This window comes from Heteronotia binoei, chromosome 7 (assembly GCF_032191835.1).
Source record: "Heteronotia binoei isolate CCM8104 ecotype False Entrance Well chromosome 7, APGP_CSIRO_Hbin_v1, whole genome shotgun sequence".
Classification (NCBI taxonomy): Eukaryota; Metazoa; Chordata; class Lepidosauria; order Squamata; family Gekkonidae; genus Heteronotia; species Heteronotia binoei.
In genome coordinates this window covers 44167739-44191915 of record NC_083229.1, presented here as the reverse complement: position 1 = coordinate 44191915, position 24177 = coordinate 44167739, and the positions used below count along the sequence as shown (strand labels likewise).

The 24177-nt window shown below is 43.4% G+C and overlaps 1 protein-coding gene across 1 annotated transcript in view; it reads left to right on the top strand.

Moving 5' to 3' along the window:
• Window positions 1-10952, top strand: part of LOC132575094 (Y+L amino acid transporter 2-like) — a 38994-nt gene extending 28042 nt beyond the window's left edge. The window contains exons 7-10 of the mRNA XM_060243539.1: window positions 1391-1487; window positions 6231-6380; window positions 8255-8438; window positions 10672-10952. Of these exons, the coding sequence (XP_060099522.1) occupies window positions 1391-1487; window positions 6231-6380; window positions 8255-8438; window positions 10672-10760 (520 nt within the window). The 3' untranslated portion in view covers window positions 10761-10952. The remainder of the gene's footprint in view (window positions 1-1390; window positions 1488-6230; window positions 6381-8254; window positions 8439-10671) is intronic.
• Window positions 10953-24177: the final 13225 nt, after the last annotated feature.

The window sequence follows — 24177 nt, the reverse complement described above, 5'->3', positions numbered from 1 at the left end:
TGTATATCAGAGGATTGTGGGTAGCTCACAATATTCCTCAAATGTAACAACTGAAACAGTCTAATGTAATCCATAGATAGATGGATGGACAGATGGTTAGATGGATAGGGATGGACAGATGGTTAGATGGATTCATCAGCCTTTCAAACAAAGCTGCTTATAAATTTAACCTGTGATGAGCTGAGTAGAACATTTTATAGACAATGCACATTTATCTAGTTTAGAGAGACTACAGTCAGATAACCATTTTGCCATGTAACCAGCTGCAGTGTGCTCCTTGTTGCAGATCACTTGTTGAAAGTATATCTAATGGTGCTTCTGGGCTCCATTTATATTTCTAACAAAACAGCACCAAATTACCCATGGTAATTTTTGCTGAAACATCTGCTAAAACTTCTTCTAAAATTTCGCTTTTACAAGATCAATGGTTTTCAACCGACCCTTGCACAAATGGAAATTTTAGCAGACATGGAAGCACACCCCTACTAACACACTCATTCATAGGATTCAAGCCCATGAGGTTGGGAAATACACTGCTTCCTGATGACTGGTTGTAGTAATGCAGAAAATCTCTATCATTGTGCATAACTACTTCTCCCAAGCATCCAAGCTCATTTTGTTTAATATAAGAGCTGCACAGAATGTGCAATATGACTGGTCATGGTGATCTCTGGCGACCCCTACTGGGGCATGGAGGACATTTAGAGAAGTGGCTTGAAAGCCTGCCTCTGCCTCCCAACTCTGGTATTCCCTGGAGGTCTCACATCCAAATACTTGCCAGGGTTGCCCCTGCTTAGCTTCTGAGTTATGATGAGATCAGGCTTGTCTGGGCTATCCAGGTCAGAGCTGAGCAGTTACCTTTTTTATCACCATCTACCACAAATGCTACAAGGACTTGTAGGTACTAAAAGGAAACCCCCCCCCCCAAAAAAAAAAATCATCCTGCCACTGAAACAGTCTGTGGGGATGCAAAGGAATTTATTCTCTGCTGTTACAATACTGTATGCATTGAGATATATGAACATATTCTCCTTTTCCATGTGACAATGACACAGGCCAGTCATGCAGCAGCTGATATTTAAAAGCACCCTTAGAAAGAAGTAATTTCTTGCAGTGACTTAGGGCTGGTTCCTATGTTATCCATTCTGTATTGTACAACCACCTTATGGCTGCTGCACAGAATATGGATGGATCACATAAGAATGTCTCACATCAGCACTGCAGCCACTGTTGAAGGGAACAGCCCTGGCATTCTGTCATTCAGAACTTGAGGCTGCTTCAAGCAATATTTATTTTTAATCTGCTTGTCCATTTTCAGTCTGCTGTTTAGATCTACAGCACCATCACTTGGTTAGAATCTGATATGACCCCCCTCCTCCCTTTATGTTAGGCTTTTCTATGTTGGAGCCAGAGAAGGACACCTCCCTGACAGCCTGAGTTTGATTCATATAAAACGTTTCACACCTGTTCCTGCTCTTATTTTTAATGTAAGTATTTGCAAAAGGTATTTGCACTCGTTACATTTACACGTGGGCTGCTTTGAAACCTACATTAATTCATGTGCAATTCTAGCTCATGCTGTATGTTGTGTGCCAAGCAAATTAACTTCAACATTATGAAGCCTAAGACTGTGTGAACTACTAATGTATGTGATCACAGCTCTTAGAACAGTTGTCCCTAACATTGCATCCATGGGTGCCAAGGTGTCCAGCAAGGCATTACCTGGAATCCACTTGCTTCTTCTCCAAAGCAGAGAGCCAATCCTGACCTTTCGTTCACCCCGTTGAGCCAGCAGGTTAGGGTGACCATAATGTCTGAAGGCCAGCCAGGGACACGTTGTGTGTGTGGGGGGGAAGGTAGGGGTGTGCGCGCGCTTCGCTCGCCGCCGGAAACAGGAAGTGACGTCACTTCCGGCGACGTCACTTCCAGTGACGTCATGCCACCACAGGAAACAGGAAGTGACATCACTTCCTGTGACATCATTTCCCCCACGTCACCTGCCGGAAATGGGAAGTGACATCACTTCCTGTGACATCATTTCCCCCAAATGACATCATTTCCCCCAAATGCCACTGCCGGAAACAGGAAGTGACTTCACAGCACTTCCTGTGACATCCCCAAAAATCCCCCAAATATCACCGCCGGAAACAATTTTGTTCTGAAATTCTGTATATACTTCATCAGTATATGGGATAAGGCACTTTCTCAACTGTGCTGCATAATGCAGCCTATTTATTTTGTCCTGTTTGCTCTGTTGGCTCTATCTGCGCCACCTTCATCACTTTCGGGGTGTGGATCCCCCAGTGGGGTGGTCTCCCGACTCCCTCCGCCGGCTGTTTCTGATAGCCCTGCGCCCCCTCTTTCATTTTATATGTGTCCCGTGCGGGTGCCACCCTCCCGCCGGGAGATGCCGCAAAATGAGCCCCCTTGAGGCTTATGGCGGCAGGGCTCGGGGGAAGCGAGCTAGACTGCTGTTCTTTTGAGGGGTTATAGAGTGTTTCGAGCCCGTCCCTGTGGCATCGGTCCCATCGTTGTGGGGCCCAGGGGGCCGGCGCAGCGGCACGCCGAAGCAGCCTGTCACTAATAACACAGGTTGAGATGCAGGACAGGAACCCGGAAGTGACCGACAGGAAGGCCTTCCGGGACCAGCGCCGACCAGCGAAGGCCTCCCTGCGGCCTCCGCTGGTCCCTGGAGGCCCTCCAGAGTCTCTGGAGGGCCTCCAGGGACCAGCGGAGGCCGCGGGGAGGCCGCGGAGCACCCGGCGCTGGTCCCGGAAGGCCTTCCAGAGCCTCTGGAAGGCCTTCCGGGACCAGCGCCGACCAGCGAAGGCCTCCCTCGCGGCCTCCGCTGGTCCCTGGAGGCCCTCCAGAGTCTCTGGAGGGCCTCCAGGGACCAGCGGAGGCCGCGGGGAGGCCGCGGAGCACCCGGCGCTGGTCCCGGAAGGCCTTCCGGGACCAGCGCCGACCAGAGAAGGCCTCCCCGCGGCCTCCGCTGGTCCCTGGAGGCCCTCCAGAGACTCTGGAAGGCCTCCAGGGACCAGCGGAGGCCGCAGGGAGGCCTTCGCTGGTCGGCGCTGGTCCCGGAAGGCCTTCCAGACGCTCTGGAAGGCCTTCCGGGACCAGCGCCGGGTGCTCCGCGGCCTCTCCGCGACCTCCGCTGGTCGCTGGAGGCCCTCCAGAGTCTCTGGAGGGCTTCCAGCGACCAGTGGAGGCCACGGAGAGGCCTCCACCACCGCTGCCGGGCCCCGCGCGCGGGCGGGGAAGGCGGCGAGTGAGGGAGGGAGCGTCCCTGCGCGTGCGCAGGGGCCCTGCGCAGGCGCAGGGACGCTCCCTCCCTCACTCGCCGCCCTCCCCGCCGGCGCCCGCGTCCCACCGCCTCCGGGGCTGGCTAAACCGGGACCTCTAAATGGTCCCGGTATAGCCAGCCCGGGAGGCGGAATAGGGGGCCAGAACCGGGACATTCCCGGGCTCCCGGGACGGTCTGGCCACCCTACGCAGGTGCTTCAGAAAACACCAGAATGCACTACCCTGATGTCTGCAGATAGCACCTATTCAGAAACAGCAATCTACATTATCAGACAATGCTTGCCTTGGAAACTCCCAACTTTTCATGATTGCTCCCCTATTTTGCCATAATTGTATCCCCTAGCCTTTGTCAAAATTCAAAAAAGCCAACAGATACAAGAAGGTTGGGGACCACTGCCTCAGTTCTATACTGCACTGATAAGGATCACATTGGCTAAATTAATTTTTGGGGTATTTTTTGTATTTTTGTGGGTGTCTGCACCTGGAAGTCATGTCGACTTCTGGAGACTGATCCCTACTGCAGGGTCTGGAGGATATTCAGGAAAGTGGCTGAATAAGCCTGTCCCTGCCTCCCAACTGGGTATTTCAAGGACAGTCTCTCATCCAAGTTCTAACCAGAGTCGACCCCCGCTTAGCTTCCAAGATCCGATGAGATCGGGCTTTCCTGGGCTATCCAGGTCAGGGTGGCTAAGTTAAATTTGGAAGCATTTCCACATTTAATCTCTAGCTTTGTGTAGTTCCTGATCCAGGATAATGAAACAATGCATACCTCCTTGATTAATAGCTGCAGACACCTCACCAAAGGGTTTGCTTGTGAAGCACCTGAGACAGACTGATGGATTAGCAGAGACCTGAGCAAAATTGTGACACTGGGCATACAGCACAGTGTGTCACAGGACAGAATACACAGAAAATATTTTGTCTACCCTTATCCAGATAACAGCACAACACACAGGAAGAAGTCAAGTGGATAACTTAGGAAAGTAAAGTAGCTAAATATCAAATAAGTCAAATGATATGTATGTAATCTCTGGCTATCTCTTTCCCTCTTCACAGTTGCACATACTCAGTCTCTCCAGTCACATGTGAAAACACATAGGTAACACACAATGTAGGCACCCATAACCTTTCAGCAAGGCTTTTCTTGTAGAAACAGCCCAGCAGGAACACATTTGCATATTCTGGTCACACACCCTGACATCATAATTGTTTCACACAGCACTTTTTTTGTAAGAAAGGCCCAGCAGGAACTTATTTGCATATTAGGCCACACACCCTGATTCCAAGACAGCCAGAACTGTGTTCCTGTGCATTCCTGTTCCAAAAAAGCCCTGCCTTCCAGAGATCACACAATACACAGTTATACACCTCCACATTCCACACTGCCGTTTTTTCCTTTCTCATTAAAGGTAAAGGTAGTCTCCTGTGCAAGCACCAGTCATTTCCAACTCGGGGGTGACATCGTATCACCAGTTTGGTGCAGTGGTTAAGTGTGCGAACTTTTATCTGGGAGAACTGGGTTTGATTCTCCGCTTGCAGCTGCTGGAATTGCCTTGGGTCAGCCATAGTTCTGGCAGAGTTGTCCTTGAAAGGGCAGCTTCTGGGAGAGCCCTCTTAGCCCCACCCACCTCACAGGGTGTCTGTTGTGGGGGGAGAAGATATAGGAGATTGTAAGCCGATCTGAGTCTCTGATTCAGAGAGGAGGGCGGGGTATAAATCTGCAGTCTTCTTCTTCTTCTTCATCACAACATTTTCATGGCAGACTTTTTACAGGGTGGTTTGCCATTGCCTTCCCCAGTCTACACTTTCCCCCAGCAAGCTGGGTACTCATTTTACTGACCTTGGAAGGATGGAAGGCTGAGTCAACTTTGAGCTGGCTACCTGAACCCAGCTTCCACTGGGATCAAATTCAGGTTGTGAGCAGAGTTTGGACTGCAATACCGCAGCTTACCACTCTGCGCTACAGGGCTCTTCTCATTAGCTTTGGCTTTATAGATTAGTACAGTGACCCTTCCCTTCCATGGCAAGTATGGACCAAAGCATTTATTGCAGCGGCACAAGTTTTTTTTTTTTTTTTTAATTCTAAGCTAGAGTTGCCAGGTGCCTCCAGTGGGGGATGTTAGTCAGCTCTGAAGCACACTAGTCACAGTTCATTCAACAGCCACCGGCTACTATGTGAAGAGGCTAAAATCTTCCACTGTAGTTATGCTCTCTGACACTGGATCTTAAAGGGAGTAGGGTCCTCTGCCTATGCTGCAGAAGTTGGCCTAAACAAAGCGCTAGCTAGTAAGCCTTTTAGCAAATGCCAGATTGTCGAATGCCTGTATAAATCCCAGCGCAGTACCCTGCTGGAGCATGCAGATTCTGGTCTAGCCAGATTATCTGCATGCAGATTTTTCTTGTTGGTTTGAGGCAATTGTTTGCTATTTGATGTAATGTTATAGGAATCTAGAGAAAATTTAAACAGCCAGAAGATCACAGAGAAAGCCTGCAGAGTTATTTTGTGTGTGGATGCAGAATTTGCAAAACGGCAGTAACACTTATTAAAAAGTAATCAGAAAATGTGGACTGTGTTTTAAGCACGGAATTTCACGTATAGCTGGATGTATAAAGATACATAGTAGAATTTCTAGCCTAGGGTCTATCTTATGAATATTTTTTTTTAGACTGTTGTTTTGTGTTGTTTTATACATTGGCTTGTTCTTGATTGCTTGTTTTTATTGACTGGTGTTATTTTCTTTTTTCATGGCTATGACTGATAATTTTATACTTTTTTATGATTTTATTGTATTTTATTTTGTAAACTGTCTTGAGCAGGTCTCTGAAGAGACAGCATACACATTTTCAAAATCAATCATATATTTAGACCATGCATATAGGATTTTTTTCTTCTTCCTCTGACTTTTCTCTTTATCCATTGGTAGGGATTAATGACTTTGATCTATCTCCTTGTGGAAGATATTTTTCTCCTGATTAACTACTACTGCTTCAGCTATTGGTTTTTTGTTGGACTGTCAATTGCAGGATTAATATATTTAAGATATACGCAGCCAGACAGACGACGTCCCATTAAAGTAAGTAAATAACAAAAACAAAGTACACACCCACACAGAGAAAGAAATTCTGCTGTTAAAAATTCTCCCCTGCTTAATATTCATTTAAGCCTAGAAACAAACTGAATTTGCATTTTCTGCAGATGGAATCGAGTTCAGTATTGGAGTGGGAGACAAATATTCTGCAGGGTGTTGGAAAAATGCATCAAATAAATCTAGCCTTGTGTATTTATTAGTCTTTTGGGGAGCTGATATAAAATTAAAGCTGCTATTATTACCATGTTGCTCAGATGCAGCTTGAGAAAGCAGCCAACCACCTTGGAAATGAAGAATGCTTTCTGTTTCTCTTCCCTTGAATTTGGCTAACATGAGGAAGGAGTTAGACTTGGCTTGCCATAGGTGGCAACAAAAAAGCACCACCTATAGGTGGTATAGGAAAAGATTCTTGTTCTCAAACATCCTCCTCCCTTCCTTTTTGTTCAAATGTTAAAAATTCTCAGAAATTGAAATTATCAACTTAGAACATGTCATTAAAAGCAGTGTTGCATTCTTTCTGAGATTCCTTACAGTTTTGTGACGTTAGAACCAGGCATGATGGCCTCTTGAATGACAGGCTGTGCAGTCTTAAGCAGAAATTATAGTGGCATCAGTGGACTTAGAAGGGTGTAACTCTGCTTAGGGTGGCACTGTTACTCAGCATTTTGACATCAGGCAATGCTACCTCTGAATTTATTAATTAATTTATTTGAATGCACAACCACATACACACTTTCTCAAAGATCCAAGGCTACTAAGGAAGTACTAGTATAATCATACACAGAAAAAAGAAAACAACAATGTAGGGGGGGAAGTCACCAGCCCCAAAAGTGCATTCATTTCAGTTAAAATCTCAGTGCTCCCATAAACAAACATCCAAACACCCTCAACGCAGTGGCCTCTCTTAAAAAAAAAAAAAAACAGCATCATTGCATGTTTTCTTAAAACAACTCTGCAGGTGATATCTGACCTTGCTCTGGAGGGCCAGTCCAAAGAACTGGTCCCACCACTGTACACACAAAAAAGATGAAGCACAAACAGAGGAGGTGAAAACAAACTTCAAGAAGCACCAAACTTAACCAGAGGAGCAAAATTCACACAGGTTTATACAGACAAGTTTCATATTTAAGTATCCTGGCTAAAGACACTGGCTGAACTATACTACACTACAGACTATGCAGGCAGCAGGTTGATGCACCAAGAGATAAATCTATTTATTTTAGATATTTAGACTCAACTTTTCTACCCTGTGGGGGACCCAAAGCAGCTTTCTACAGCAGCCCTTCTGCCTTCATTTCATCTTTACAACAACAACCCTATGAGTTACACTAGGCTGATCCATGATGGCAGAGTGGGAAATTTACCCAGCCTTCCAGCTCCTAGTCCAGCACTCTATCTGCATACTGGTTTTCAAACCACTGATTAACTTAGGCAAGCCACTGCCCTTCAGCCTAAGTCCACCTTCCCCCATCTGCAAAACGCAGAGAATAATACTGGTCTGCCTTATAGGCATGCTACAAGAATGGCAACAAGATAATGTGTTGCAGAGTGCTTTAAACTCCAGCATTGCTATACGGATGCTATTACTCTCATCTAAGGTCTTACAGGTGATGTCTCCTTCATCTTTATCTTGTCATGTTATACAGAAAGGAGAACCTTGACTAACAAACTACGTAATTGCTAAGTGCTTAATACCTGGAATCAACACTCTTTGCAACATCTAACAAAAACTAGAGGATCCAAAACAAGTTAGCAGCTATCAGGGAACTTGCATAAAATGGTAGAGGTTCATGTGAGGTTATGCTGCATTTCTTTTGTACTTTTTCCTGTAATGTGCTTTGACGTTTTTGCCTATACAGCTCAGCCTCTTCTTCCCCATTGTGTATTGCTTCTGCACCCTTTTCCTGGTCATCGTCCCTCTGTACAGTGATACAGTCAATTCTCTTATTGGAATTGGTATAGCAGTCTCTGGAATCCCTGCATATTTTTTGGGTGTATATTTACCAGTTGAAAAAAGACCTCGATGCCTTCAGTGGCTTTTTGGTAAGGAACAAATGTGTTGCATTAGGAGACTAGGAAAAAAATAATGTTTTAGTACATTTGTAATTAAATATATTTATTTTCAACTGTATTAGTGCCCCTAATACAAGGGCCCCCAGTATGGTGTCCATGGGTGCTACGGCATCTGCTGACATCTTTTTTGGTGCCACTGAGGTTTTTTATAGAAAGTGGATGGAGCCAGGCAGAGTTTCTGATGGAGAGCCAGTTTGGTGTAGTGGATAAGAGTGGCAGACTCTAATCTGGAGAACCAGGTTTGATTCCCCACTCCTCCACATGCAGCCAGCTGGGTGACCTTGGGCCAGTCACAGTTCTCTCTAAGCTCTCTCAGCCCCACCTACCTCACAAGGCATCTGTTGTGGGGAGAGGGAGGGAAGGAGATTGTAATCTGCTCTGAGACTCCAAGTGACAGGTATGGTATAAATCCAACTCTTCTTCTTCTTCTGATTGGCCATTGGATATCTGATTGGCTGGACAGATTTTTTTAAAAATGGCTTTCAGTAACAGCTACCACCACAGCACAAGGTTCTTCACCGTGTGCCCAGCTGTAACCTATGTATGTGGAAGAAATATTTTTAAGGGCTACGTTATTTTAAAATACATCCTGTTAAACAGAACTTCTGCCCAAAATACTAAAGAGCTGCTATCAGCAATTATGCATAACCTTTCTAGCTGGCATTTTGTGATTGGTCCTGCCTCCCAGGGCAGCCATTTTGTGGTTGCACCCACCACTGTATGTCAGAATTCCAAAGGTGACTGCATGATCAAAAACGCTGGGGACCTCTGCTCTGGTAGCATATTGGCTAGCCCCAAAAGATGTGAATTTGTACACTTCGTGATAAAAGAAGCACAAACTCCATATATTTAAAAATATCCTATGACATTCAAATAGGCGGCATTGAGCGAGGCAATAGATTTTGTAATGGGGGTAGTTATAAATAGACCTGACCTGGATAGCCCAGGCTAGCCTGACCTTGTCAGATCTTGGAAGCTAAGCAGAGTTGGCCCTGGCCAGTATTTGGATGAGAGACCTCCAAGGAATACCAGGGTTGTAACATGGAGGCAGGCAATCACAAGTCACCACTGAATATCTCTTGTCTTGAAAACCTGAGGTTCAAACTCATTTGTTATGAGGGCCGGATCTGACATAAATGAGACCTTGTCGGGCCAGGCCATGTCGTGCTGGGCCATGTGTGTACCTATTTAAGATTAGGTAGTAGAGATATAAACTTTATAAAGGACACAGACAAACACAATTAAAGATTTTTTAAAAACTTAAAATAAAACATGCTTAAAACATTAGCACTTGTTGGTTTTAAAGATGCTTTCTTTGTATTTCTCACATGGGAGCCAGAAAATTGTGCAAAGGAAGCTCTGGCTCTTTCCTTCCTTCCCGAGGGATCTAGGAAGGGGAGGAGCCTTAGCCAATAGAAGGAAGAGAGGCTTGGCTCAGTAGCTCTGCTATGTGATTGAGAGAGCCTGGCAAAGCAAGCTCTGCCTCCCCCCCTTCCTCAGTCAATGGAGAAAATAGAAGTTTTGTTCTGTAGCTCCTGTGCCATTGGGCAAGCCTTGCAAAGCAAGGTGTTATTCAGAGGGAAGCAAGAGGGAGAAGGAAGCAGATGACAGCCAGTTTGCAAGCCTTGCAAAGCAAGGTGTTATTCAGAGGGAAGCAAGAGGGAGAAGGAAGCAGATGACAGCCAGTTTGGGGGCCTGATAGGAGCCCTCTGGGGGCCTGATTGGGGCCCTGGGCCACATGGTTGACACCCGTGCCCTACAGGGTTGCTGTAAGTCAACTGTAACTTGAAAGTACTTTCCACCAGGTATAATTTAAATAATGTGATATCTCAGGTTCCAGAAGTCTGGTTTACATGTTCCCGGCACCAGAATAAAAGACCACTAACCCAGCAGTCCTTAATTAGCTATCTGTAACTGGTTTTTCTTGAACTGAAAGATATACTTAAGGAGTACAGTGATGATGAAGCTGTTTGCCTTTCAGTTGCTGCATATATAATATTGCTTTCCCTTTTTGGGTCTGCTACTTCACTATCATAATACAGACAAGTCTCATTATCCAAGTACTCCTTGTGATAGCCAAGCCATTCTAATAAACAGAAGCTGGATTGCCGTGCTAATTAATCTTTAGCATTACATAGAAGTGCCCTAAAAGAAGTTTTAATTTGCATAATGTAATCTCTGTGCCATTTCTATTGTTTTGTAGCTACAATTACCAAGTATATTCAGATGCTGTCCTATTGCTGTCAAGAAGACCTTGACCTTGAAACAAAGTCAGAAACCAAGGCTCAGTAAACAGAAGTCGACTAGGACGTTTCTGCACATAATGCATCTGTGTTGATGGAAATTGTGACTTGTGCCCATGGGCTACACACCAAAGTACGCACAATTGCACAGTGCATAATTTAGCTATTTTCTAATATGTGCTATGTTATTAGCCCTTTGTCTGATTACCAGTTTCTGAAAACGTATTTGTGCCTGTTTAATAGCTGGTAATATATATATGCAAAGGGCAGTGTACAGAAAAAAGGACAATAAGTGCTAAGTTGTAAAATTCATTGTCCCACAAAGGCACCAGTGAAAATCAAAAGGCTAAGAAGAAAGGAAAAGAAGATGGTTTCAAGAAGATAAACCATGTATATATTTGTACTCCCCACTCCATGAGGAAAGTTACATTATAAATTTTAGTTACTTCAAACCTTTTTCAGCCACAAGTTCCTTTTATTCCGTGTTGGTTCTCTTCTCACATTACATTCAGAGTTGGTTCTCCAACCCACCCAAGCAACTGCTTGGAGCAATGCAGTGAAGATGATGCCAATACTCTAGACATTCATGGTACATTAATGGATGGGGATTCTGCTTGCTCTGGCCACTGATGATGCATTGATAGAGCCATGCCACTGCAGGCTGGATCTGAGCCAAGCCTGACTACAGTCTGAATGAGCAAAGTGAAGCATCATGGCAATGGATCATAGAACTGGGTGGAAGGCCACCAGTGCTACAGCCATGCATAATGGCATTTAGACCCAATCTAAGATTTAGATACTATTGGCATCATTACACCAGCACTTTGCCTTATTTCTTTGCAGCCCCTACAACAAAATACTAAGAGCTGTTGAAGTAGCACAGGATTGCCATCATGGTAGCAATTCTGCACTCCAGATTTATAATACCTAAGGCAAGCGGTGCTGTTTTAAATCACAAATGGGATGTCTGCATCTGCATGCTAAACTATATCTATAGCAGCAGATTTCTTTAGATTTCAGCCAGTTTGGAGTAGTGGTTAAGTGTGCGGACTCTTGTCTGGGAGAACCAGGTTTGATTCCCCACTCCTCCACTTGCAGCTGCTGGAATGGCCTTGGGTCAGCCATAGTTCTGGCAGAGGTTGTCCTTGAAAGGGCAGCTGCTGTGAGAGTCCTCTCAGCCCCACCCATTTCACAGGGTGTCTGTTGTGGGGGAGGAAGATAAAGGAGATTGCGAGCCACTCTGAGATTCGGAGTTGAAGGCAGGATATAAATCCAATATCCTCCTCCTCCTCCTTCTTCTCTACAGTAAAAGATGCCATACAGCTTTTCTTCTGAATAAGCAATCATTGGTAGGACACATTTAAACCACAAGTGAAATTTTCTGTAAAACAATTTTTGTTTTCTTCCACTTGAAGCATTTTATATTACAAAAAAGGATGGCAGTTTGTAAAATATACTTTAGTTTTGAATAAAACTGTGTTTAAAACAAGTATGTGTGTCTTGCTTTACAACTGGACCAGACTAGCCCAATCTTGTCAGATCTAGGAAATTAAGCAGGGTCAGCCCCGGCTAGTATTTGGAGACCTTCAAGGAATATCAGGGCCATGGTGCGGAGGCAGGCAATGGCAAATTACCTCTCTTGCCTTGAAAATTCTATGGAGTCACCATGTCACTTTCCACCACCACAATGGGATCTCAGGCTGGATATACAGCTTGAGACTTTTTGAGAAAGGCAGAGTATAAATGCAGTAAAAATAAATAAATAGGCAACAATCCAGGGTTTCTTGATAGGACCCCCTATGCATTACTAGGGAGTTTTGGTTGGTGGGAACCTCAACTGGATGAAAGAGAATAATCATGTAGGTCTCTTTTGCCTGGTCTCAATCCCTTTCCACAAAACACTTGCCTTGAATGTATGTTTTCCCTTACTCCATGCTTCTTTGCTGCTCTGTCCATGGATATGCTGTTCTATTGGCAGAAGGCCTGTTAACACCAGCACAAGAGCAGCCTTGGACCCAGCCCAACATATGCTGTTGAAAAAGTTGCAAGCTTAGCACAACCAGACAAGTGTTTATCAGTCCAGTTGGTTTCATTAAGATATATTTTAAGCATGTGCCTAATTATTCTGCTGAATCTGATAGAAGTTAAATGTGCTTAACATTGGTTGGGCTTTCTTCAGAGCTTCTTTCCCTCTCTTTTTTTTAGGTGCGCAGACATGCAGCCTATCCTGTGCAGTCTTAGATTGCCTAAACTCACTGATGTGAACAGATTGAAGACATATCTAACTCTGCATATGATTGTATGCTTAATTTAAATTGATCTGTCGGTTATTGCTTTCTCTGCTATATGTTCTGAAGCTGTGGCTTGACACCCCATCCCTTCCTCTAGAAGGGAGGATAAGGAATGAGAAACTGGTACAAGCTCATTTTTCTTCTCCTGCCTCTTTAAGAACAGAAAAGTTCTGCACTGCAGCCAGAGAATGTGCTACAGCTTGATAAAGTTAACACTGTCACCAAATACTATACAATGAGAGGAAAGTGGCCAGGGAATGGGAGATGGGCTTGCCAGATTCAAGTTGGGAAATTCCTGGAGATTTAGAGCTTGGGAAGTACAGGGACCTCTGAGAGGTACAATGCTATAGAGCCCACCCTCCAAAGCATCCATTTTCTCTAGGGGAACTGATCAACTAAAGCTAGCAGAGCTGTTTCTGTCCCAAAGCTCATTCTAAAGCCAGACTAAAAAGGGTCTAGTGCAGATGAGTTATCCAAGAAGACTTGTAGGCATGCTACTGCTGTCTCAGTCACTTTATCCAGAAAGAGTAGATTAGAGAAAAGGCAATAATAGGCCACATCATTTTTCTGTAGGAATGGTTTTTTTTTTAAGTAATGGGCAAATAATTGCCTCTTTGAATAGTCAAGTGAAGTTGCCCTGAGTTAGTGACTAATTTATAACAGATGCTAGAGGTTTGTTGATGTGGTCCTTCCATGATTTTAGTGGCAAGGATCCAGGGTACAAAGTAGTAGCCTCCATCCATCCCAGGATCTTGTCAACATTCATCATGGAAACTGGGTTAAATTGATCCATAAATAGACCAGGTGACGTATTAGGCCTTTCTTTTGGTGTACATTTGTTACTGATAAAATACCAAAAGTGTGCTCTGATCTGGATGTTATCAGCAAACAACCTGGCAAAAGTATCATAGTTAATTCCCTGCTCCTGGGACAGTCAAGACTTAGATTTAAGCATCAGCAGATGCTGAGCTGTCTTGAACAACTGGGATGGATGTGAACTAGCTGCTATAATAGTACAGTAGTAACCTTTCTTTGTCATCATCATTATGCTTCATAGGTCTTACAATGAGTTCTATAGCATGATCTGTCAGATTCAGTATGATTTTTCTGCCAGCACTGTTCTAGACATCTCTCCACCCTGTTCATATCACCCAGCTCTGTGGTAAACCAGGGGGCTGGGTTTCATCCTAAGGGCAGGAGAGGTCAACAAGGAACTTCATGTTCTGTGCTTCCAACTGTGATCTCAACAGAACATGTGTTTAGAATCCTATAATCTCCTAGAGTATTCTGGAATCCAGTAGGATTCATGAGCCTTTGTAGGAGTTACATTTTAACTGAGCTTTCTCTCATGCAGTGTGTTAGAATCGCCTTCACCTTCACTTTTAATTGGTAGCATCAGATCATGATTTAGGGTGAATCTCTGGTCCTGACAGCAAACTTTCCCTCAAATGCTCACTGCAAAACATTAAGTCCAGGGTGTGACCTCTTTCATGTGCTAGGCCATCCACATCTTGGGAAAGACTCAAGGAACTGACTTCCTTGGGTCTCTCCCAAGTTGTGACAGCCTAGCTACCAAATCCTGGGCTGGTTCAAATGAGGTATCTTCAGCATGAATGCTGATTTCCCATAGAACAATCAGTCAGCTCTAGGAGTCTCCTGCACCAGAACCATCAGCTCTAGGAGTCTCCTGCACCAGAACTCATAGAACGTGCCCATCAGGGAACTTGGTGGCTGGTAGACAAGAAGGCCTAATCTATCCTTAGTCCCTAATGTAAGGGGCATAAATCAATGCCAGTGATAGTTTGCACTGGGAGTCTGCAGACATTGGAGGACTCATGGAGGATAACAGATATCCATCTTCCTCAGCAAGTTATTGGGGGAGGGTGGGGGGGGGGGGTTGGTGGCCATGTAACCAGGCAGCGTCAGTTGAGACAGAGCCACCACATTATTTTCTTCCATCCATGGTTCTGTTATGCAACCCAGGTTAACGTCTCCTTCCTGCAACATCTCATAAAGGTGTGCAGTTTTGTTCTTCACTGTTCTAGTACTGCACAATATTCATATAGGGGCCCTTGTTTAATCAATTACTGGGATGCTACAGAGGTTAGCTAGGCAGTGAGCATCCTTGTGTTGTAAATCCCACCCCTTTATCTACCAGCTCCTGTTTGCGCTGGAATAGTGTGTTCATCAAACTGTGTAGATTTCTTTCCAGTGGTGGGGGGAACTTTTTCCACTGGTTGCTTATAGTGCCTTGGCCCTGGCTCTACTTGCCAGGAGGCTAGCACCTCTGGCAGTAAAAAGGTGAAGATAATCCCCTGTGCAAGCACCAGTCATTTCTGACTCTGGGGTGACACTGCATCACATTTTCACAGTAGACTTTTTTATGGGGTGGCATTACCTATGCTTTAAATGCTGGGGCCTGGCCTACCTGTGAGTAAAAGGGAAGTGGGGTAAAAGCATCCCATAGCCAGATTAAAGAAGTCAAAAACCCCCTGATGCAAGCTTTCTGCCCAGAGCACTGCAGTAATCCAGCCCTGAGGTTACGAAAGCATGGATCAGCATGACCAGATCTGCTGAGCCTAGGTAATGAGGAAGTTGGCAAATCAGATGCAGCTGATGGGAAGTGTGCCTGGTCACTTAACAGAGCTATACAGAATCACCTCTTAGCAATCTGACCCACTGAAAAAACCTCAGTTGACCAGGGTCATTAACCCAACAAAGGAATGCTCAACCAACAGCCACAGCTATAATTTATCTGCTTTCAATTTATTTAGAAATATTAAGAGCTATGATGGCCATAAAAAGTAGTGAATCCCTAAATGAGATGCTACTTATATTCATCTGTATGACTTAGAATCCATATTCTATTATTCCTTTCAATTAAAAAATGGTGATCAAAACAATCTGAGACCTGCTATCTTTATTTTTAGTCTTTGCCATGATAAACAGATATTTTACCGTGCCTGTTAGTAACAAACAGATCTTTTCAAATAATAGGCAGAAAGCAGGGTGCTCTTTAAGTCAACATGCTCTTTTCTTTTAAAGGAACCTTTTCAGTTAATGATAACAGATGTGATAATTTCTTTTTATCCCCTTCCAATTTCCCTCTTGTAATAAAAAGTCCATTTGCTAAAGTAAAGTGTACTCTGAGAGCAAGCATCCTGTCTCTAGTTGTTCTAGCTGGGTGGCTATAGAAAGATAATAATAGCTAACACAACCACCAGGTTCATTTGATTGCAGATTGTTAAACGCTGCTCAATACCAGAAAATGTTGGAGTGGGGGAGGGATCACCACTTTGCTTCTGCTAAAGGCAACAGTGGAAGGGAGCCTAGCAACAGAGAAGGCAATTTCAAATTGCTTGGTTCCGGTGAAGTGAAACAATTTTAGGTAGGGGCAAAACAGAAGTTCGCAATTCTCTCCTCCAGAAAGCTATTTTATATCACTTATATAATGTGTGTTTACAGTCTCCTCCTCTAACAAAGGGTTTGGGGGCTCTTAGCATGGGTGAATACAAGAGACAGAGGTGGCTGAAGCTGGTGGGTAGACAAAGTTTAGGTTGAATACCTGGCAATGCCATGGTTTAAAGAGCGAGCTCTAGCCAGGCTAGCAGTCCATTGTACAATCACTGGATCTTCACTAAGAGAGCTACAGATAGGGTTGCCAAGTCCAATTCAAAAAATACCTGGGGACTTTGGGGATGGAGCCAGGAGGCATTGGGGCAAGGGTATGACAAGGGTATTTTGGGGAGAGGTACTGGATGCTATGCTGCAAATCTAGCGCATCAACCTCAAAAAACAGGGGCCCCCCAGAGCCCCAGATACCCGCGGATCAGTTCTCCATTATTTCCCATGAGAATAAGTCTCCATAGGGAATAATAGAGTTCCCTCCCCCTGCTTTCTCTCTCTCATTCACACACACGCTTAACTGTCTCTGGTGCAAGTGGGCAGCCGGGTTGGTCTGAAGCAGTAGAATAAAGCAGGAGTCTCTGGTGCCTCCACAACGAGGTCTGGAAAGTACAGGGGCTATATTGCTCTTTTACACACCCACACACTTGTCCGAAAGGAAAGCAAAACAAACAGAGGGGCTGCATTCTCACGAAGTCTGCTGTTGCTAACCCTTCCCCATGAAGTACGGTACTTCCTGCTCCAATTTAAAGGCACACACACATTTTAAAACTGGACCTGTTTGTAGGTCCTGCCCAAGATCTAGAGATACAGGGTGGCTGTGGGGGAGGAGCTTCTCCCGTCAGCCAGCTGTCTGGAGGCGGGGGGGGGGGGGGGAAGTCTGTAAAACCGGGGAATTTCCTGCTGGGACCTGGGGATTGGGAAGCTTAGCTACAGATTGCAATTAAGGTTACAAGCAATTAATTGGGTTCCAGAGCTCAGGGTGACTGTAGTTCCTGTAAGTCGAATAATATATGTATGTCACCTCTTCATCTGAACATTTTGACAGCAATTCCAAAATCATGGCTGCCCCTCCCCATCTTAATCTCTTCCTGCTCTCTTGGTTGCAGTCTCCCTTTAAGTTGATGATGGAGCCAACCTGGGCTCTAAACTATGACAATTAAAACATGAGCAGGAAGGAGAGGTAACCGGGTGTGTGTGGGGGAGTGTAGAAAAAGCCCAGCAGGAACTCATTGGCATATTAGGCCACACACCCCTGATGGCACCATTGTTTCTCACAGGGCTTTCTGTGTAGAAAAAGCCCAGCAGGAACTTATTTGCATATTAGGCCATACTCCCTGACACCAACCTAGCTAGGTCTGCGTTCCTACTCAAAAAAAGCTGTGCCCTGGAGGTAACTGAGGGTCATTGATACAATCCAAGTTGTATTAAAATAAATGAATCACATATAAATCAACTTTCAAAGGTTGGCCTTTGTATGTTTGGAAGCGTTTTGTTTCTTTTTACAAAATATATTTATATAACTACCTGGTTCCATGATTATCAGATGAATATTTATTTGTTCACAATAAATGGTTATTCAGTCATTTGTATCATATTAGCTAACACAATTGTAAATTATTAATTTAAAAAAGAATCAAAATTGCCTATCAATTAAAAGAGAAAGCAGTTATTTTGCTTGTTTACTTTTGTTGAATAGTAAACAAAGGCATCTATTGCCTCATCCATAGCAGGAGGGATTTATGTATGGAATGACAGACAGTGCTCATTTCTAAAAACCCAATAGAAGCCTCTTCCTGTTCACACAGGACCGCAAACAGGATCTATGAATGCATCAGGGCCCCAGCTTTTTTAAAGAAGGAAATTTGGTTACTCCTTTCACTGGCACTGTATCCTATTCTCCCATCAAAATTCACTCCTGTACAATGTGTTTGAACGTGGTTCAACAGCAGTGTGTAAGTTTATATGTTCATAAGTTACTCAAATAAGGCTCCAATCCTATAATACATTCATTTGAAATTGTGCTCTTCTGAAACTAATCACAACTGTGTGTTACATTGAGTTCTGTTACTCTTTTAGGGGATGTTTATCTTTTTTTTACAATAAGTTACTGTAACTGAAATTTGAAGGCAGAAATCAGCAGGGGACAGGGAGAGAGATTTCTAACCCATTCCTTTTTTCTCTTTAATGAGAGAAAATTGTGTCCATAGTCTCCTCCCCCACCACCAGTAGGGGTAAAATAACTAGAGAAGGGAATTTAAAGTGGGGTAAATGGTTTGATGAAAAAAAGCTAGGAAACCATTCTTCTCTTTGACTGCTTTTTTTTGTTTTCATTTCCAGTTGCAATCTTAGCTATTATACCAGGCTTTTTGTAGAAAAAGCCCAGCAGGAACTCATTTGCATATTAGGCCACACACCCTGACACCAAGCCAGCCAGAACTGCATTCCTGCTCAAAAAAAGCCATGCTACTATATAATATTTAAAAATGGGAAATCCCTTAAAATCGTAAAACTATGTATTATGTATCATTCTACCCTGTGCCAGAGCTGAACAATTTATTCTACTTCCCTTACAGCTGGAGCCAGCATGGGGTTTAAAGGATGGGATGCACATTTCACAAACAGCCAGTGGGGGTCAGCTTCAAAGTCCTTTAGGTATTCTGGAAATTTTTACCCAGATCTTAATACTTTAAGTCCTGATGCTTTGTCTTTTAGAGTTGGTGTGATATAAAGATGAACAAATGCAGAGGAATTCACTGAACACAGCATATCCCACAGGAACTTGCATGACAGACTAAACCACCATTGTTCTGTTTACAGCATTAGGAAAGGAACAATTAGACATTGAAACTAATAATCCTCCAGCACATGTGCCAGGAAATCAAATACACATAGAGATTTTTAGAAAAAGGATAAACTGTACCACAGAGGAGAGTAGAATAATGGAATAATTTTTCATTAGGGATGCATTTATATTCCCATCACTTATTTGCATTTTAGTTGTCCTAAATATAGCTTTGTACAAATTCTCTTCTAATTCCACCATTCTTTATTTTTAAATAAAAAGGGCTAATAAATACAAAGGACTATGATCTGCTCCCATTGTGCTGCAGTGGTTTGTCCTGCTGGTTTTCTATTTTGGCCACTGCTGTATTCAAGGTCCCATTTTGAAAGTGCAAGGGACAAGGAAGGAAGTCAGCTACAGTTCTAGAACTTGAGGAGGATGAGACTTACTTACTTGAACATATCAGAAAAAATGGAATGTCAACATGGCACTACAGGCTATTTACCACTGTCAGGCTGAATGTTGCCTTCCCTGCAGAGTTTTATGACTTTCTACAGCAGCCTTTGTTGTCTGTCAGTAAGGTCCAGGGGCCAACCACACCCTGAAGAGGAGTGTCAGGTTGGCCTAATAAGGTCATACTGAGAGCCAGCTTTACTCTAACACTTCCATTTATAGCATCAGGAGCCAATCAGAGACTGATGTTCTGTCTCATCCATATGTTGGAAGGAGTAACCAAATTTCCTTCTTTAAAAAAGCTGGGGCCCTGACACATTCATAGATTCTGTTTGCAGTCCTATGTGGACAGGAAGAGCCAGATGGGGCAATGGCAGCCATGGCCAGCCCCATCCTTTAGGCAGCTGGGGGGGCTGGGTGCCAGGTGGCTACAACTGTACACAAATCAGGTCCATCCCCCTCCCAGGATGGCCTATAGTAGGGCCTCAAATGGGTCAGGGGGAGGGGCTACCAGGTGGGAAAAACATGCTGCACCACTCAGCCAGCTTACCTGGCTGCGGAGAGGGTGCTTGTGTTGCTGGCTTGCGATGGGGCAGGAGGGTGAGATTGACCCCCTTGTTGTTGATTTGTGCATTTCCCAGGAGCAGGGGAGTAGCAGGCAGGTTGCCCCTGGCCTGGAGCTTCCTGGGCTTCCTTTGTGGTCTCATGCATGGTTGCCACATGGAGACCTCAGGACTGAAGTGAACAAGCTGGTCACTTGGCATTTGTATCTCTATGAGAGGTTAGTTGGAGGTCAAAAAGGATATACATTTGATAAGAACATAAGAACATAAGAGAAGCCATGTTAGATCAGGCCAATGGCCCATCCAGTCCAACATTCTGTGTCACACAGCAGCCAAATATATATATATATACATACACACACACACACACTGTGGCTAATAGCCACTGATGGACCTCTGCTCCGTATTTTTATCTAACCCCTTCTTGAAGGTGGCTATGCTTGTGGACGCCACCACCTCCTGTGGCAGTGAATTCCACATGTTAATCACCCTTTGGGTGAAGAAGTACTTCCTTTTATCCGTTTTAACCTGTCTGCTCAGCAATTTCATCGAATGCCCACAAGTTCTTGTATTGTGAGAAAGGGAGAAAAGTACTTCTTTCTCTACTTTCTCCATCCCATGCATTATCTTGTAAACTTCTATCATGTCACCCCTCAGTCGACGTTTCTCCAAGCTAAAGAGCCCTAAGCGTTTCAACCTTTCTTCATAGGGAAGGTGTTCCAGCCCTTTAATCATTTTAGTTGCCCTTTTCTGAACTTTCTCCAATGCTATAATATCCTTTTTGAGGTGCGGCGACCAGAACTGCACACAGTACTCCAAATGAGACCGCACCATCGATTTATACAGAGGCATTATGATACTGGCTGATTTGTTTTCAATTCCCTTCCTAATAATTCCCAGCATGGCGTTGGCCTTTTTTATTGCAAACGCACACTGTCTTGACATTTTCAGTGAATTATCTACCATGACCCCAAGATCTCTCTCTTGGTCTGTCTCTGCCAGTTCACACCCCATCAACTTGTATTTGTAGCTGGGATTCTTGGCCCCAATGTGCATTACTTTGCACTTGGCCACATTGAACCGCATCTGCCACGTTGACGCCCACTCACCCAGCCTCAACAGATCCCTTTGGAGTTCCTCACAATCCTCTCTGGTTCTCACCACCCTGAACAATTTAGTGTCATCCGCAAATTTGGCCACTTCACTGCTTACTCCCAACTCTAAATCATTTATGAACAAGTTAAAGAGGATGGGACCCAGTACCGAGCCCTGCGGCACCCCACTGCTTACCGTCCTCCACTGCGAAGACTGCCCATTTATACTCACTCTCTGCTTCCTATTACTCAGCCAGTTTTTGATCCACAAGAGGACCTGTCCTTTTACTCCATGACTCTCAAGCTTTCTAAGGAGCCTTTGATGAGGAACTTTATCAAAAGCTTTCTGGAAGTCAAGGTAAACAACATCTATCGGGTCTCCTTTGTCCACATGTTTGTTCACCCCCTCAAAGAAATGTAACAGGTTAGTGAGGCAAGATCTTCCCTTGCAGAACCCATGCTGAGTCTTCCTCAATAACCCGTGTTCATCAATGTGCCTACTCATTCTGTCCTTGATAATAGTTTCTACCAACTTTCCCGGTATTGAAGTCAGACTGACTGGCCTGTAATTTCCCGGATCTCCTCTGGAACCCTTTTTAAAGATGGGGGTGACATTTGCTACCTTCCAGTCCTCAGGAACGGAGGCAGATTTCAATGAAAGATTACAGATTTTTGTTAGAAGATCCACAAGTTCAACTTTGAGTTCTTTCAGAACTCTCGGATGTATGCCATCCGGACCCGGTGACTTATTAGTTTTTAATTTGTCTATTAGTTGTAGGACCTCCTCTTTTGTCACCTCAATCTGACTCAGGTCTTTCAACACCCCTTCCAATATTAGTTGTTCTGGGGCAGGCAAACACTTCTCATCTTCCACAGTGAAGACGGAGGCAAAAAATGCATTCAGCTTCTCAGCCATTTCCCCATCCTCCTTCAGTAATCCTTTTACCCCATGGTCATCCAAGGGCCCCACTGCTTCCCTGGCTGGTTTCCTACTTCTAATATATTTGAAGAAATTTTTATTGTTGGTCTTTATGTTTTTTGCAATATGCTCCTCATAGTCCCTTTTTGCCTGCCTGATCACAGTCTTGCATTTGATTTGCCACTGCCTGTGTTCCCTTTTATTAATCTCACTTGGACTGGTTTTCCACCGCTTAAAGGAGTCCTTCTTACCTTTTACAGCTTCCATTACTTTGTTTGATAAAATAAATAAAATAAAAAATACATACATTTTTACTTGTACCATTAAATAGGTGTGGTGCAATAATGGTATCAAACACAGATGTGTATTGCCACAGAACTAATTATACTTGTGAGACAAAGTTTTAGAATTTCCAGGGTACAGCTTAAAATGCACAAAAAATACATAAAATCATTCTGATCAAGAACCATGGTGGAGTACAGTGAACAGCTGTTCCACAAACAGTGATGGCTTTGTAGTCATCCACCTCTGAAAACTTTTTTTGTACACAGCTTCAGTTCTTTACCTCATTTGATCCTAACCAAGGGTCTGGCAAATATTTATGTTCTAACAGTTTGTATAATCTTCCCTCTAACAGTTTATATAAACCAAACATATGCTTCCCATTTGATAGCTACACTTAATCTGCCATGTTTGTGCTTCATATTGCAGATTTCAGAGGAAGAGATGTGCTAATCTGTTGCAGCAAAAACAAAAAGGCAATTTTTGGCACCTTAAATACTGCTTTGTTGCATTTTGCTTCATTTCCCAATCAATAATAAGCAAGATGTCTTTTGGAAAGGGTATCTTATGTGAAGACAATATAGTAAATAAAAATAATTTTTAGGAGTATTATAGAATACTCAGAAAGTTCAAGCTTCAAAAAGATATTGCTGTTATAGTAACAGTCCCTTTCTCCCTGGGGAACCAGTGTGTTTCTTCTTCCATTTCCCTCGAGAGCTCAGTACCTTTTTCTAGAAAAAGAGCTGACAATAGTATTAGCTTGAACATAATAAACTTTTCAAAACATATTAAATTTTGAAAGCTTTATATTCAACATGAAATTTCACCAATTATATAAATGCAGGAATTTAGAGGTTTTAAATGCTTTAACTTAATAGCTTCATTCTAATTGAAAACTGGATGTGGACTCTGTTCATACTGATTATATTATAATACAGAAATACATGTCACTGAGCCCTGAGACTGATTTTTTAAAAAGAAAAGTTGGTGGGGGTGGGGAGAGGGGCAGGGAAGAAATGCTTAACCCGTTCTTTAGTCATCATTTCTCTCCTCCAAATTGTCCCAGCAAATACAAAGAATATCTACCATGACACTTGCCCAATATGTATAGCTAAAACTCTAAAAACTACATTTTCATTAAAGAAAAAAATTATATAAAATATGCAGTTTTAACCACTAAGCTTGCTGACTTTTAACAAATCTCATTCAATTGTAGCAAATCTGAAAGGCTGGCACATATTTTATCCATTAAATTCTTTCAGGGCACTCCAGCATTGTAAATTCACTTGGAATGACCAAACATTCTCAGTAGCTGTTTATATCTCTTCTCTTTTCATCTTTATAATGTAAATGTTCCATTAAAAATGAGCGACTTTTAACACTTCAAAGCTGTTGGGTACGTCTGAACTGTCAGCTATTCTGAAGTTATTGGTAACATTAGATACTAAAGTTGTTATAACGCTCATACTTTGTGCTCCATGCTCATATCCTTTCAACCTATCAAATATAAAGGAAGGATGAATTAGTTACAGGAATAGGCTACTTTCAGCCCTTAAGGATTTTTCATATTTGTACTTGCAGAGGATTAAACAATGGAAGATAAATGGTGTAAACACCATGAAATATTCTCTTTGCAAAAAGGCAGACTTTTTTTTTTGTCCAAAAACTTTTTTA